The 17,944-nt window shown below is 36.5% G+C and overlaps 2 protein-coding genes across 3 annotated transcripts in view; both read right to left on the bottom strand.

Annotated features, from left to right (window-relative positions):
• LOC101891848 (serine/threonine-protein kinase grp) overlaps positions 1-17,944 on the bottom strand; it is a 107,380-nt gene that overhangs the window by 88,348 nt on the left and 1,088 nt on the right. The window lies entirely within an intron of this gene.
• LOC131800335 (putative uncharacterized protein DDB_G0282133) lies at positions 13,856-17,225 on the bottom strand. Of its 2 annotated transcripts, XM_059125618.1 has the most exons (3): positions 16,923-17,009; positions 16,709-16,865; positions 13,856-15,428 (listed from the first exon to the last, which is right to left on the bottom strand). In XM_059125618.1, the coding sequence occupies exon 3, from the start codon at positions 15,349-15,351 to the stop codon at positions 14,044-14,046; it is 1,308 nt and encodes a 435-aa protein (XP_058981601.1). In that variant the 5' UTR covers positions 15,352-15,428; positions 16,709-16,865; positions 16,923-17,009; the 3' UTR covers positions 13,856-14,043. The 2 variants fall into 2 exon arrangements, with proteins under 2 accessions (XP_058981601.1, XP_058981602.1); XM_059125619.1 differs by lacking the exons at positions 16,709-16,865; positions 16,923-17,009 and adding an exon at positions 17,120-17,225.

The following is a 17,944-nucleotide window of genomic DNA, read 5'->3' as shown; positions in this document are numbered from 1 at the left end:
TAATTTTAATTCTTTTATACTTCCTAAGTCCGAAATTGATACTGTTTGTGTCGGCAACAAACTCGTTAAATTTTGAACAATTAATGCTTCAGTTTCAATTTCGTTGTTGATTGTGTCTGAACACAGCGTCAGCATACATTTTTTATTGGAGTTTGCAACGACTGTTCCACTCAGACCACTTATTTTAAAATTTGCCTTTTCTGTGCAAAGTCCAATTCTTTTTACAATTTTCTGGGTTATAAATGTTCGCTTAGAAGCAGAGTCAATGAGCGCTCTAACAGTAAATAGTTCCCCAGCATGTTTAACTTTTACTAATGCTGTTGGCAACATAATGTCATCATGACACACTGAAACATGTGTTTCCACATTGGAAGCTTGAACTATCGAACTAGATGAACAAGGCATTTCATCAATAGTATTGTCAGTGGTAACAAGAGTATTTGTTTGACGCCCATTTGCTGAACGGACAGGTGCTTGGTTATCCCTTGTTACATTTCTTGGTTGTATAGATCTCTCCTGCCCATTACTTTGTAGGTGCAATTTAGTATGATGTTTCTTTTTGCAAAACATACACCTATGCACACTCACGCATTCCTGCGAAATATGTCCACTTGTTAGACAATTATTACACAACCTCTTTTCTCTTGCGAACTCTATTCTCTGATTAACAGTCATATTATTAAATCTCATACAATTTTTCAAAATATGGTTCTTATAACACATGACACATCTGTTTGATTGTGTCAAATGAGCATTTTGATGCGATATATGATCATTGCTAAATGAAGTTGAAGCTGTTTGACTTCTGAGACCATCTATTCGCTCTAGAACCCGATGTCTGTTCTTAAGAAAATCTTCCATTTGCGACCATTTGGGTAGCTCTGAATGTGATTCGAGTGATTGTTCCCATAGGGTCAGCGTATCAACCGGAAGCTTAGTTGAACATAAATATATTAAAATTGGATCCCATTGATCCACCTTTACACTATGAGCTCTCAATATAGCCAAGCAGTCACTAACTGTCGATTGAATTCTTTTAATATCTTTGCTAGATTCAACCGTTGCTGCAGAAAGATTGAATAATATCTTCAGTTGGTTATCAACTAGTACCCTAACATTTTCGTATCGCACCGATAATGCTTCCCATGCTAACGAAAAATTTTGATCAGATAAAGGGTACCGATCTACAATTCTACCAGCCTCACCTTTAGTTTTATTACGCAAATGATAAAGCTTTTGCGCTGGTGTGAGTCTGGGATGATTTCCATAAATAGCCGTAAACATATCTCTAAATGTTGGCCATTCTTCATAACTTCCGTAGAAGTCTTGAGTGTCACAAGGTGGCACTTTAATACAAATCTCAGACATATCAAACGTTGTACCCGGAGGATAAACAGCTGAGCTGTGAAACAACGATGGATTTGTAACTTCGCCTCTAGCGTTATTACTTTGGCTCTGCGCCTTTCGATTTTTTAATATTTCCAATAATGTAGCTTTAGTCACTTGGTAATTATCTCTGACTGACTCATAATATTTTTTTTACCTTTATTTTATATTGTTTATCTTCCTCATCTTCTGTGCCCGCAAAAAATACACTCTCAAACGCACTACGTAAATTTTGCCAATCTTCATCAAGCGATTCTAATTTTGTTTCTATTAAAGAATCGCTTAAATCCTTTTCTGGCATATTTCTCAATTTTTGCATTCTTCCAAAAGGTTGTCCGCTTCATACTCGAACTTAGCACAACTTACTGACTCCATATTTGATTATTTTTTTTTTTTTTTCAAAATGTTATCTAAATTTTTTTAATTTATGAATTTTATTAATTTATTAGTATTTATTTTTTAAACGTTTTATGATAGTTATATCGTATTTGCTTATACTTGTTATTATTTATATTACACTTTCAAACTTTAACGTTCAATTTATTTACTAATTAATAAATAAATGAAGTTATTCCACATAGATTTCTAAATGTTTGAAGTATAATTATATTTGTTTCTCAATAAATATTTAATATATAAAAATTTATTGAAAAATTATTAATATGTTTTAAATTTTGTTTTTAATTAAATATATATTTTTTTTTATTTTTAATTTATTATTTTTATTGTATTTGTTCTTGTATTTTATTGTTATTATTAGTTTTATTTCTATTCAATATCAATTTATGATACGTTCAGTACTTGTGCTACGTTAAGATACGTTTACGACAACCTTTCGTTACGTTTCACTAACTTGCTCACTTTTCCTGAACACTTCCTAAAATAATCGATGGTCAGTATGACAGCTGACAGATGTAAACAACAAGGAACAGGTGATAATGACTTGTTCGATGTTGTAAAATGGCAGATGATCAAAACAAAGAGCAAATGCCAAAATGATGGAAAAAATAAATGGAGTGAGAGTGATCTTTATAAATGTGTTAGTGTATATGTGTTATTTTAAAGCGGAACACCGCTATCAAAGTATTTCACAAATTACTTCAATTTGTTGTATGTATTAGTGACAACAAACAACACAAAGCCGCCACTTTCAAATGCAAATTACAAAACAACAACACTTCTCACTACTTTACAATTAATTTTAAATTATTATTTTTTTTATGATTTTGTTGGCAAATCAGCCGATTCTTATTTTTTTGGACTCGAAGGACCATGTACAAGTTCCTATACGGTCGAAAGGACTTGTAGGGATTCTAATTCTACTGAGTAGATTTAGAATCGAAGATTATTGTTGAACAGGACGGACAACAATATAAATTTGCAAACTACGACAACACAACAAGTATTCTGACGATACTTACGTTTGTTGTCTGCAAATAAAACACAAAGAAATAAACTTTTAAATTCAAACGTATGACGCTGGCGGTCAATTTATTCGTAATTTAATAGATCTGGCGATCGACACTTTTATTTCTTTTTACTTCAAGAAGAAGAGTGGTAGGTTTTTTATTGTTGGTGGTGATGGGACCTCATCGATTAATTATTTATCCAGGTCGATGAGGTCCATTTCGATATCATCATCCAAGGGGTTGGGAAGATTCCCAACACCTCTTCTAGTGTAGAAGATCTCAAGGTCTTCTAGTGTAGAAGACCTCAAGGTCTTCTAGTGTAGAAGACCTCAAGGTCTTCTAGTGTAGAAGACCTCAAGGTCTTCTAGTGTAGAAGACCTCAAGGTCTTCTAGTGTAGAAGACCTCAAGGTCTTCTAGTGTATAAGACCTCAAGGTCTCCTAGTGTAGAAGACCTCAAGGTCTCCTAGTGTAGAAGACCTCAAGGTCTTCTAGTGTAGAAGACCTCAAGGTCTTCTAGTGTAGAAGACCTCAAGGTCTTCTAGTGTAGTCAAGGCCTCAAAGTCTTCTAGTGTAGAAGACCTCAAGGCCTTCTAGTGTAGAAGACCTCAAGGCCTCCTAGTGTAGAAGACCTCAAGGTCTACTAGTGTAGAAGACCTCAAGGCCTTCTAGTGTAGAAGACCTCAAGGCCTCCTAGTGTAGAAGACCTCAAGGTCTTCTAGTGTAGAAGACCTCAAGGTCTTCTAGTGTAGAAGACCTCAAGGTCTTCTAGTGTAGAAGACCTCAAGGTCTTCTAGTGTAGAAGACCTCAAGGCCTCCTAGTGTAGAAGACCTCAAGGTCTTCTAGTGTAGAAGACCTCAAGGTCTTCTAGTGTAGAAGACCTCAAGGTCTTCTAGTGTAGAAGACCTCAAGGTCTTCTAGTGTAGAAGACCTCAAGGTCTTCTAGTGTAGAAGACCTCAAGGTCTTCCTAGTGTAGAAGACCTCAAGGTCTTCTAGTGTAGAAGACCTCAAGGTCTTCTAGTGTAGAAGACCTCAAGGTCTTCTAGTGTAGAAGACCTCAAGGTCTTCTAGTGTAGAAGACCTCAAGGTCTTCTAGTGTAGAAGACCTCAAGGTCTTCTAGTGTAGAAGACCTCAAGGTCTTCTAGTGTAGAAGACCTCAAGGTCTTCTAGTGTAGAAGACCTCAAGGTCTTCTAGTGTAGAAGACCTCAAGGTCTTCTAGTGTAGAAGACCTCAAGGTCTTCTAGTGTAGAAGACCTCAAGGTCTTCTAGTGTAGAAGACCTCAAGGTCTTCTAGTGTAGAAGACCTCAAGGTCTTCTAGTGTAGAAGACCTCAAGGTCTTCTAGTGTAGAAGACCTCAAGGTCTTCTAGTGTAGAAGACCTCAAGGTCTTCTAGTGTAGAAGACCTCAAGGTCTTCTAGTGTAGAAGACCTCAAGGTCTTCTAGTGTAGAAGACCTCAAGGTCTTCTAGTGTAGAAGACCTCAAGGTCTTCTAGTGTAGAAGACCTCAAGGTCTTCTAGTGTAGAAGACCTCAAGGTCTTCTAGTGTAGAAGACCTCAAGGTCTTCTAGTGTAGAAGACCTCAAGGTCTTCTAGTGTAGAAGACCTCAAGGTCTTCTAGTGTAGAAGACCTCAAGGTCTTCTAGTGTAGAAGACCTCAAGGTCTTCTAGTGTAGAAGACCTCAAGGTCTTCTAGTGTAGAAGACCTCAGGTCTTCTAGTGTAGAAGACCTCAAGGTCTTCTAGTGTAGAAGACCTCAAGGTCTTCTAGTGTAGAAGACCTCAAGGTCTTCTAGTGTAGAAGACCTCAAGGTCTTCTAGTGTAGAAGACCTCAAGGTCTTCTAGTGTAGAAGACCTCAAGGTCTTCTAGTGTAGAAGACCTCAAGGTCTTCTAGTGTAGAAGACCTCAAGGTCTTCTAGTGTAGAAGACCTCAAGGTCTTCTAGTGTAGAAGACCTCAAGGTCTTCTAGTGTAGAAGACCTCAAGGTCTTCTAGTGTAGAAGACCTCAAGGTCTTCTAGTGTAGAAGACCTCAAGGTCTTCTAGTGTAGAAGACCTCAAGGTCTTCTAGTGTAGAAGACCTCAAGGTCTTCTAGTGTAGAAGACCTCAAGGTCTTCTAGTGTAGAAGACCTCAAGGTCTTCTAGTGTAGAAGACCTCAAGGTCTTCTAGTGTAGAAGACCTCAAGGTCTTCTAGTGTAGAAGACCTCAAGGTCTTCTAGTGTAAAGACCTCAAGGTCATCTGGTGTAGACCTCATGGTCTTCTAGAAAAGACCGCAGGGTCCTCTGGTAAAGATCTCAAGGTCATCTGGTGTAGACCTCATGGTCTTCTAATGAAGACCTTAGGGTCTTCTAGAAAAGACACCAGGGTCTTCTAGAGAAGACCTCAGGGTCTTCTAGTGAAGTCAAAATGGCTACATGGTTTTCCAAGGAAGAGGTCATGGTGACGACCTCATGGTTTTCTAGTGAAGACCTCATGTTAAGGGCTTCATGGTTTACAAGCGAAGACCTCTTGATCTACTGGTGAAGACCACTGGTTTTCTTTTATAACCCTGTGTATTTGAGAGAACAACAACAAACGCTCTCTTGATATATCACACCAACAAAACCCAGACACTATCATTGTCCCCTCTGAAGTAATGGTGACCACAAACAATTTTTATAAAGAAAAAACTTGTTTCATACGACGAAAAGAGAAAATGGAAAAGGAAAGAGAAACAGACAATGTCAGCTCTCATTGTTCTTAACTGTCAATTACAACTTCACTCTCTGTCTTTATTTCTTCTGTTTTCTGCCTATCTCTCTTGAAGTATTAAATCTCTTTGCCAAACAATCAGACCCAACCTTGTGGGGAGATTTGTTAATTGTTGCTTCTTTTTTCAATTTCAACCGAGGAGTACCCTACCGCTCTTTGCAAAATGAAAGTTCAACCCCTAAAAATCGTCACCAAACAATTGGAGAATATTCCAGCAAATACAAATAGCAATGCCTGCCAACAACTGGAGAGTAGAATGCGTGCGCTTTTAAGGAATGTATGTGTGGATGGACGGATGATAAACCCCAATGGAGAAGAGATACTTGCACCGGGAGGTTAACGTTCGATTTACGTTGGCATTTTTTTCTGTTTCTTTTTTTTGCAAAAAATATTTTACCAAATCCAACAACAAACAACGGGTGGTCGGTTGGTTGGTCGGTCAGAACTCATGCCATCGGCAAAGTATCACATTGTTATGTCTCAATGTGTTTTGTGTACATCAACATTGCCGCCAAGCACCAGAGCCGCGCCACCACCCCACCACCATGGGCCATTGTAAATATTTTCCGTTTGCTTCGATTTCATTCCTTTACAATTACAAACAAAACTGGAGTTTTTTCAATATTATTTCCAGGAGGGGGGAGAAGGGGGGAGTTTTGTAATAGAAACCCAAAAGGAATACAGCTTTTGGGAGACAAGAAAGAAATCTTTGAGGAAGACCGATGGGGAGCCGTGAGAAATCTATATCTTTGAGAATGGGAATCTCTATAAGTGAGCAAAACTGGCTATAGCCAGGGGACGATTTTTTTAGAAGAGAAGATTTCAGTCTTTTTGGACGGGCCAATGCTATGAAGGGAGTCTTCTTTGTAGACGAGATCTGAAAAATATTTTTAAAAGATTTTCAAAGGAAATTCTGAGATTCTGAATCCTGGTATTTTAAGAGTTTTTCAACAGCTAGGGTGGATAAAGGATATGCTGAGTTTTTTTAAAGAATTTTGAGCTCCTGTAAACGAGGATTTTTTAAGAATTTTCAAAGGATATACTGGGTTTCTATAACTAGTAGTTTATACCAATTTTTCAAACAATATCCTGGGATCCTAATTCGTGTATTTTTTAAAACAAATTCAAGTGTCGAAATTTGTCAAATAACTTTCTTTAAGATTTTTAGATATTATATAGGGTATACAGAGTGAGATGAAAAAACTGCAACCAACATCAGACTGCTGTCATTTCTAAGCCACTCGTCCGACAGCTGTTAAAATTATTCCAGTGACAGCTCATTATATTTTCTACAAGCGTACAAAAGCATTTTGGTGAAAATTTTCCAGAAAAAAATTCATTTGTGATGGAATTCAAGCGTGATAGTGTGATTTCTTTATATTTGGCTGGAAAACCACAACTTGTTATCGTTAGAGCATTCCCGCATTTAAATGTGAATAAATCGTTTGTGTCTCGTACCATCGCCCGTGATACTGGTAGCCTAGGCCGACCTCAAGGAAGTGGACGGAAGAAAACAGCAACATCAGCAGAAATGGTTCGAAAAGTAGAGAAACGACTTGATCGAAACCCGCATCGCAGTGGCCGAAAAATGAACATATCGCAATAATCCATTCGGCAAATATTGGAAAATGAGCTCGGGGTAAAGCCATTGAAATTCCAAAAAGTGCAAGAACTTACACCGCAAAAGAAAGAAAATGGACTCAAAACAGCTAAAGAGTTGCTTTGCTTGGCCGAAAGTGCTGAACTGCCGAATTTGGTTTGCTCCGATGAGAAAAATTCGTAATCCTGTCCAGCAGTTTGTAAACAAACAAAATGATCGTGTTTCCTTGCCAAAGAGGTCAGCTGAAAATGTGCACCTTCGGTTGGCCAACAGAAGTCAAGCGCCGGCCATGGTGATGGTGTGGCCCACCACTATCAGTCGATGGTTGCTCTCCGCTCGTATTAATTGACCGTGGCATCAGAATAAATGCCAAATATTATCGCGAAAATATTCTGGAGGGTGTATTAAAGCATTGGGCACGCAAACATTTTACCCGCAGACCTTGGTCATTCCTACGGGACTCGGCACCATCGCACTCAGCACGCTCAAACCAAAAATGGATACAAAATGAGGTTCTTCACCAAAATCTCTTGATACCAATCCGTTGGACTATTGTGTCTGGAGTATTTTGGAAAGCAAGGTTGGCACTAAAAAATACCAAAGTGTCAATCACCTCAAGTAAGCGCTTCACCGAGAATGGGCCAAAATACAGCAGAGCAACATTCATTGACCGTTTGAAGGCCATAATTCGTGCCAAAGGTGACCAATTCGAACAAATCTAATCTTATTCTAAAATTTTATGCTATTTCCGACATTTTTGCTTTCATACAATAAAATTAAAAAAAATGTAAAAATTATTGCTTTTTTTATCTCATCCTGTAGTATGGTGGACGATATAAAATCCAATATAACTAGATCGAAAATTATTTACGAAGAGGCCACAGGATATGAATGCTCCATAGATTCAATATGTTGTTGATTTATGTGAAAATCCAAGCAAAAAAGGCTGTAACTTTTGAGTTCTACATATATTAACATGAATACTTGACAGAAGATAAAGGAATACTCTTAGAAGATAAGGAGGAATACTAACTAGTCTCCAAGTTACTTTGAAACTTGAAATAATAAAGAAACAAAGTTTTCATTTTTTTTTTAATAAAATTTATTTAAAAAATAGTTTAATAACTTGTTGACACAATTGTATTTGTAACCTATACCGAAGATTTATTCGGGGATTTTATTGCTCTTGGTGGTATATTTTTAAGCATAAATATTTATTTTATTATTTTTTTAATATATTTTTTTTTTTATTTTTAAATGTCCCGATTGTATAAACTTGTCCTACAGTAGATAATATTTAGAACGAACAACTTAAACAATCTGGTTTAATTCATTTATTTGTTAAAAGATTAGATAATTCATAGACATTGCTTGATAAAAAAATAATAAAATAATATACATTTAAAATAAATTAAAACAATTCGAAATACAGCATAAATGAATATTGAACAATTAAAAAATGTATTAAGTTCGCAGGGCCGAGTTTTGAATAACCTCCACCATTTGGTAAAGAAAACATTTTTATAAAAAAGTATTTGGATTCAAACGTGTTCCGTTTTAAACTACAAATATCAATTAGACCGTTCGGATAATGCTCTTACACTTTTCAAAAAAGGCCGTTGTATTGGGCTTATACAAAAACGGGAACCTCATAGACAATTTTTATACTAAAAGGATTGTTATCTATTGCGAGTCTTAAATACCAAATTTGAAAGACCTTTGTGGATAAGTGTGACTAGGATTATCAAAATACCGAATATCGGTGGGCAATACCGTTGTATGTGAGCTATACAGGATGTTCCGCCACCAGAGTTAGAACCTATTACGAACAAGTGCCAATTTTTGCACAAATTCGTGGACCAATATATCGCATTTTCAATACCAACCATTCTAGACATAATACAAATTGTTGTGCCAAATTTTGAAGCTCTACGGCAAATAATGTGGGTTGTATCCTGATTTCAACAGACAGACGGACATCATTAAGTCAATTAAGAAATTTATGCTGTTACAAACAGAGTGACAAAGTTAATATACCCTACCCTCCTTTGATAGTGGAGGGTGTAAAAATATGAAAACATTTAAAGAGAGATATATATAAATTGTGATTGTAAGTGGCGTTAGCATCCACCATACTATGGAGGGTATATTAACTTCGTCATTCCGTTTGTAACTCCTCGAAATACTCATGTCAGACCCAGCAAAGTATTTATATATATTCTTGATCTATGTCTGTCTTTTTGTTGTAATAACGCTATCTTTCGAACGAATTGAGATAGAAGGCTAAAATTTTGCACACATTTTTATTTTGCCAGTAGGCAGGGCCATGTAGGTTCACGTTTTCATGGAATCGGATGTTAATTTCGCGTTTTATGAGCTTCATGGATACTCAAAATTTTGACCCTTTGTGGCGGAGGTACAAGGAGTAGATAGATATATCCTATTTTCACACCAGACCTTGTGTTGATAAAGGTATCATATAGCCCCCATACTTTGGACACAATCGCACACTTACATCATATTTTATAAGAGTTCTAATTATTCAAAATATTGACCGTTTGAGTGGACCGATATTGTCCATTTTCACACCTGACGTAGAGCAATGTTGCAAATATCCTTTCTCTTTCTGCTCCGTAAAATATTTTGTTTGATAATTTTGTATGGGAGGTACCAATAGAAGTGGACCGATATTGCACAAGTTTGGACCAAATCGGATACTCCCTTCGAGAGTTATCGTGCACACCAGCCAGCCAGACGACGGACATCGCTAGATCGACTCCAAATGTCCTGAAACGGTCCACGGTTCCCATGTAGGTCCACGTTTTCATATAGCCCCCATATAACGGTACCTCAGGATATTCGGTATTTTGATGATTTTAGCGACATCATTCACCGGAATTGTTTCCAATTTGATAATTGAAGTTCGTAATGGATACTACAATCTATGACAGAAAATTGTCTGTGCAGGTCCAGGTCTTCGTATAGCCCCCATATAATGGTACCTCCTGATATTCGGTACTTGGATGATTTTAGCGACATTTTTCACAGGAATTGTTTCAAATTTGGTGTTTGAAGTTCGTAATGGATACTGCAGCCTATGACAGAAAATTGTCTGTGCAGGTCCACGTTTCGTATAGGCCCCATATACCGGCACCTCCCTATATTCGGTATTTTGACGATTTTAAGTACAATGCTCACCGAAATTGTTTGAGATGCCGTATTTAAAGTTCGTAATGGATGCTACAGCCTACGACAGAAAATTGTCTGTGCTGGTCCACGTCTTCGTATTGCTCCGATATAATGGATCAATGCCTATGTAGGTCCACGTCGTATAGACCCCAATATAACGGCTATATTCGATTTTTTTTAAGATTTAACAGAATTTGTAACGGACTTTATTGTTTTTGAGAATTGTCAAATACGTTCCAAATGGAGGAAGGTATTCAAAGTTCGGCCCGGTCAAACTTATTTTTTTTAACTTTTTCTATTTTAACTTATGTCCAGATTTCTCTGGGCAAGGGGAAATATTTAACATCTCATTAGTGGAATAATTGATTAAAAACTATAATAGTTTGAAAAAAAGTTTTTCTTGGTTTGTTAAGGAAGTTCAAACATTAATGTATCGAAAAACCTAGATTAACTTGGTATTCGTTGATTTCATATAATATTTGCGAAGAGCATATATATAAAGCTAATTCGCTGCCTCTCATCTCCTGATGAGGATCAATAAAAAAACTTCCAGATTTTAGATAACGTAACGTAATGGTTGTCGTCGTCGTCGCAAAATGAAGTCGAAGCGTCCTTTGTGGCCATTATCATTGTCGATACAACAGTCGACATAAAGTCGTTTTTAGAGAATATCTGTCGCCGTAAAAAATGTGACGACATTGTATTTTTTAGTTGACGTTGATATTTTATCCATTTTGTATTTGACATTTGACCATGAAAATAACAACAGCAAAACAATTTGGAAATATTGAAGTCATTTCCGCCACTGGTCTACTAGATCCTAAAAACCTGGGGCCCTTTGTATATGCTTAAGGCTATATATAATAGGCCCTAAAAAAGTTTAGCCTGGTAACCCAAAAACCTTTTTGGGATTTTGAACTACTAACCGAATACTGAATACAGTCAGAATTTTCCAAACCCCAGATTGGGTGCTGCGCAATGTCATTACTCGCTTTAGCGTATAGTCCACCGCAAAACGGTGCCTGTGATTTAAGTATATTGAAGGTTTTGAAAAAAATATTTGGATAATATAAATCATTGTCCTACTAAATTTCAATTCGCTCCACCATTTTCTGTAATCAGCATGGGCACTGCACTTCTTGTATTCGGTATTGCACAGATTGTAGTCGCTATGAATTTTCCTGTTTTAATTCTCATTGGACTTGGATTATTGTCGCATTAAAGAAGTACCCAACATACCAAAAATTTATTAGAGGACAATACAGCTTGAGGATAATATTATAACAACTTCGATTTTTGCTAACAGATGTATACCCTCAGCCAAATTTTCGATTATTGAATATATTTATGATTGTTTGAATTATTGACCCTCTATGGAGTAGGTTCCGAAGGAATGGGCCAATATTGTCTATTTCGTATCGGACCTAAATAAATTTCATATAAATATTGCAAAGTGCCAGGTTTGGACTATATTAACTATTTCCTATACTTTAAAATATATGCGTCAGGTAACAGAAATAGCGGAGAGAAGTATTCCATTATCATACCTCATCCAATACAGAAAAAAATATGTTAGTATTGGAAAATTACAAGAAAATTGAACATTTATATCCGATTTTATGCGAAATCATAAATTCCATATTTATCTCAGACTTCCGGCTATGAAAAATATTCAGATATAGCAAGTTGTAAAGAATCGCTGACTTCTTTGGATGTGTGAAATCTGAGGAGAGTTGTGTACTTATTTCTCTTTCTTTGAGCGTTTTGTTTTTCAAAAATCTTGAACACTTTCTGAGGAAGATACCAGAAGTAATGGTCCGATCTCAACCATCTTTATAACAGGTCTTATGTTGATAGAAATATTGAGATGTGCCAAGTCTGTATGAAATCGGATGTTCATTTTGCGTATTATGAGCTTCATGAATACTCAAAATTTTGACCCTTTTGGGGGGGGAGGTACCAGAAGGAGTTTACTGATATATCCTATTTTCACACCAGACCTTGGGTTAATAAAAATATTGTGATGTGTGTAATATGAAGAGAACCGGATGCTTATTTCGTATTTTATGATGCTTTTGTTTATTCAAACTTTGACCCTTTGTGGGGGAGATACCAGAAGATATGGTCCGATCTGTACCATCTTAATAACAGATCTTTTGTTGATTAAAATATTGAGATGTGCCAAGTCTGAATGGAATCAGATGTTAATTTCAAGTTTTATAAGCTTTATGGATACCGAAAATTTTGACCCTTTGTGGGGGAGGTTCCAGAAGGGGTGGACTGATATATCGTATTTTCACACCAGACCTTGGATTAGTAAAACTATTGTGATTTGTGTAATTTGAAGAGAACCGGATGCTTATTTTGGATTTTATGATCGTTTTTTGTTATTCAAACTTTGACCCTTTGTGGGGGAGGTACTAGAAGGAATGGCCCGATCTCTACCATCTTTATAACAGATCTTGTGTTGATAGAAATATTGAGATGTGCCAAGTCTGAATGGAATCGAATGTTAATTTCGTGTTTTATAAGCTTCAAGAATATTCAAAATTTTGACCCTTTGTGGGGGAGGTAGCAGAAGGTGTGAACCGATATATTCCATAAAATATTGAAATGTGTGAAATTTGAAGATAATCGAGAATAATCAAAGTCGGTTTACTTTTCTCTTTCTGTGCAAGAAATATCTTTTTTGAAAATTTCGACCTTTTGTGGGTTATGTACCAGAAGGAATGGTCCGATCTCTACCAGCTTTATAACAGATCTTGAGTTAAAATAAATATTGGGATGTATTTCATAAGAGTTTTAATTACTCAAAGAGTTGTGGACCGATATTGTCAATTTTCGCACCTGACCTAGAACTAACGCAAGTATTAGGATTTGAAAAGTTAGAGCAAAATCGGATTATCGTTTCTCTTTCCGGTAGAAAATATATATATATATATATTTTTTTGCAAATTTCGACCTTTTGTGGGGGGAGGTACCAGAGGGATATTGCCCATCTCCGAACTCGATCTATGTTTGACAAAAATATTACGATGTACCAAGTTTGGACCAAATCGGATACTCCCTTCGAGAGTTATCGTGCGCACCAGCCAGTCAGGCAGACGGACGGACATCTTGATCGACTCCAGATGTCCTAAAACGGATTTGGTCTAAAGAGACCTAGGGTCTAAAACCGTATGCCTGAGGGTATAAAAATAAGCTTAATTTAATATTAAGCTTATTCTTCAATTACAAGTATAAACTTGCAAATAAGGGTTCAATTGTGATTATTCTATATTTGTTACACAAATTTTTTTGTTTGTTTTCTATAGATTTTCTCAAGCTTAAGGTTTATGTACTTAAGTTTATTGTAATATTATTCTCAAACCGTTTTGGTAAGTTGGGATACTTGATGGTGCAAGAAAAAGGTTTTTTGTTGAGTATATGCTTGTCTTGTTTCAGTATGTTTTGAAAACGAAATTTTCGAAATATTTTTAAAATATTTTTAAAATGTGAGTGTAAATTGCAGTTGCATCTAATTTTAAATAATTCTGGGCATAGCTTCAGAGCTGTATTTCAGTAGCTTTACGAGGCTGTTCGAACTCCTTATTGTACCATGGATGTCGCATACCATGACATTAAATTAAAAAAATATTATAAGTAAATAAAATTCCATAATACGAAAAAAAAAACAATTAAGTTGTCTAAAAGAAAAATTGTAATACTAGTGCAGAGCAGATGCAGTTCCACGTCTTCTTTCATAGACTTGCCGTGGCGTATAAAAACGTAAATTATTATTGGTAATTCGGCCAGAAGTCCCTTGCTGTGACAAAGGTGGAAAATTTGCATCACTTGGTTGTTTTGAAACTCTGTTGGCTTTGCTATTCGCTTCTTCTTCTGCGGCTAATGGTTTCCTGGCCATATTTGCATAGGTGGGAGGCATTTGATTTGGTTGAGGTTCAGCAGATGTACAATTCTTCTTAGTTTTGTTTGGCAAATCATTTTCTGATAGTTTAAGAAAACGCGGCAGAAATGAGGGGGCTTGGATTGTTAGGGAATTATCCTCAGAAGTGGCATTCCTATTTACACTGTGGTTGATACTGCTACCGCTACTGCTAAAGTTACCATTATATCTTGAATATGGTACAAATTCGAAAGCATTTGGATTCAATTTTGAGGTACTACAACTTGAGGTAGCCGTTTCATAGCCATCACTTTGTCCACAAGTGGAATAGTTTGGAGAATAACAACTGCTGCTTTGAGTACATGAACTGATATTGTGTTGATCAGGTTCTCTTGTATCTTCTTCGTTATGTAACTTGCGATAATCAAACATGTCATTTTCTTGTTTCTTCTCATATTTTCCAAATGCATTATCAATGGAATCATCATCTCGACTTGGTGTATGGAAGGAATATGAATTTGTATCACAGCTATTTGTCGATGATGTAGTATTCAAGTCACCATTGCTTGAGGTAGAGTTATTGTTATTGCGGTTACTATTACCACATGCACTATCGAAACTATTTGAAGAATTCGATGAGCTCGATTCTTTGGGTTTCAATTTAAACAGATTATCATCGAAGATAAGTGGTATCTTTTTACATCTATTTTGTACAATTTCCACACCATTCCTAATGGGATAGGTGGCTATGGTGAGTTTTTCGTTTAGCGGCTCCTCAACACTTGGACCCAAACCGAAATGCCGCATCATAGCCACAATTTCTTTTTCAGTATTTTTATTATTATTCCAATCATCCAAGGTGGGTTGTTGGCCCAGCGGTTTTGTACCAGCTATGCGCTGTACTTGCGCTATAGCATGCAAACGATTATTAATTCTTCCCGTCTCTTCGTATTCCTGCTGTTGTTGGCGTGTTTGTTTCTTTTTTGTGGCCGCATATTCGATATGTGATTGTGGTCGGGGATAAAACGGTTGTGGTTCCGGCTCGGACAGGGCACCAAATATAAAATCATGATCGGGTTGTAAGTTGACAATTTCTTCTTCGAAATCTGTTGAAGGTTTCCAAGGCATGGTGGTTATCACAGTTTAGTACGAATGAATCTCGTTGTAAGAATGACGTAGATTTTCGCTTGGGTAGTAGTGGGTGTCTGTAAATTAGATTTATATATTAAGCGCTTGAGGGGGATGATATTGAATTGGTGAAAATTTTTGAAATCGATTTTTGTTTTATTTGCAAAATATAACTCTAACACTACCCCTTAATCTCTTGATGAAATCCTCCCTATGACAAATTATTTTTCTACTGTCAAAGGGAAATCGCATAGTGGAGAAACTTTACGCTCGTATGGTCCAGAGTAGAACAATGGAAAAACTGTTTTAGATCTTTGTTTCAGACTAGTCTCACATTGTTTTGACATTCCCCTTTCTCTCTTCGAATTTCGAAAAGATGGATCCTTGACCAAAGCGGAATAGAAGCTTCAGAAGCCACCCAAGCCAAGTTCGGTGTAGCCAAGATTTTCTGACGTAAGTTGGGTAGGTTTATCGGAACAGTTTAAGGGATGTATTCCTGGGAGAAGAGGGGCGGGCCTTGTTTGCCTTTGTCACATGATGGGCGACAGATAGGAATGCACCATCCTGGACTTTTGTCTAGGTAGCCGACGTTCTGTAGCTGCAATGGATGGGGTGCGAACTCGAGGACCCCATTCATACCATAATGATTGGTACCATAGGTGACAGCATCAGTATGAACGCCATGCAGACCTGACTGTAGGCTTCCTGAAGAAAAGACTCTCACTTATATGGCTGGAGGTCCCTCTCTAAATCGTGTAGGTCCTTTGCATATGCATATAATGTTTATTCCTAGGTCTAGACCACTGCGTAAGTCTAATTGCATAAAAAACTTTTGCATCGAGGGATTTACGTACTCCGAGGGGTACCCTGAGGTAAAATGTTGAAAATAATCGGCGACCCTGAATCCTACTTGTTCCAAATTGTACATCAATACAGAACGTTTAGCGCCTATATACGGTTTTCCTTATAGCTGACCACTGATAGGCATATCGAATTATAATAGGTCAACAAGGTTTCCTTATCAACTCCATAGACACTGCTGAGAAAATACATGAGAATTTTTTTCGCTTATGCACTTATCGCATAGAACTCGGACATGCGCATACGACTTAAAAGGGTTGTGTGAATATGACCTTCATTACCGTGAGGTGATCAGTAGTTGGAATTAAAGAAATTGATTATTGGCTTAGTGATGGATGGACAATTGCTGTCCACATGGACATAACCTACTATATTGCCTGACGCTTGACGGGTGCGTGAATACCCACATATGTTTTAAATTCGACACAGTAACGAAGGACATGAAATTGTAGAAAGTTTGAGGTTAAACAGTTTCGGAGATATCACACGCACACACCTTGGGAAATGCCCTGTTTCACTCTATGGATCTTCGACTTCTTGTTTCTAAATTCCACGTACAACTGGCGTCCGTACATACAATTGATGGCTGAACTCTTAAAAATCTTCGCTTTTCCTTTCGTGTATATGACGGAAGTCTACTTAGATCTCTGCAACTTAAAAAAAGACAATATTTTAACAACTGAGATAATTATAGATCTTTGAGCAATTACCTTTTAATTTAAAATTAAAATATTTTGTTTTAAATATTCTATGTTTCACATAACCTTAAATGGAAGCCGCTTCCTATAGATCATGTTGTCTTGTTCAAAAGTCTAAGCGCGACACTCTTCAATTTGTATTACATTCCTTTTATTACAAATGTAATCGATTTCAAAAACCTTCGAGAAAAGTTAACGGTACTACTTACGGTATGCGTTTCTTTTTTTAATTTAACAACAAGAACAAGCCCGACTTTGCTGCAGTTTTGTTCAACTGATCGTTGTGCCACCAAAAAAAATCGTTCGGTCTACCTGATGTAGCGACAAAGGCACACAATTCAATTCAGCGTATCTTATTACAATTAACCAATTTTTATGCTTACTTCAACATTTTTGTAAAATATTGCAAAATATTTTGAAATACACCACTCGCTGGCTGGCACACAATCGAAATCAACAAAATGGTTTTATTTTTTGTAAATAGTTGATTTGTTTTATTTAAATTATGTTTTTTATTGATCCATTTAATTGTTTATCTAATTTTTTTCTTTTTAAAAACTGCTAAAACAAAACCAAACACAATTGTAAAAGAAAATAAAATAGTTATTTTTTATTTGCCGCTCATGTATTTGTGTGTGCGTGCATAACAAAGAAATTGAGAGAGAGAGCTCTGTTGCTGTTGTTCAGTGAACTCACACAGGGTTGTAAAGGTAGTAGAAAATCGTTGTCGCTCAATAAAAAGTGAACGGCGTTAAATATTAGTGATTGAGCATGGACGGTCGTTTTTATTTATGGTTTGGAAGGTATTTAGTAAAACTTAAATATTAACAAAATAAAGCTGAAAGCAATAAGTATTTTAGATAAAATTCAATTACAAACAGCAATATGCTCCACAGGGTAGAGTAAAAGTACGTCAACATACAAAAATCTCTGCCCGAATTAACCCCGCTTATTGACCAATCACAATAGATTTAAAATACATTTTGCATCGTCAGATTTATTGTGATCGGTCAATAATTAGTCTTAATCCGGAT

Source organism: Musca domestica, unplaced genomic scaffold, assembly GCF_030504385.1.
Source record: "Musca domestica strain aabys unplaced genomic scaffold, Musca_domestica.polishedcontigs.V.1.1 34, whole genome shotgun sequence".
NCBI lineage: Eukaryota > Metazoa > Arthropoda > Insecta > Diptera > Muscidae > Musca > Musca domestica.
Note: the sequence above shows the minus strand (reverse complement) of the source record. Positions and strands in the feature narration are given on the sequence as shown.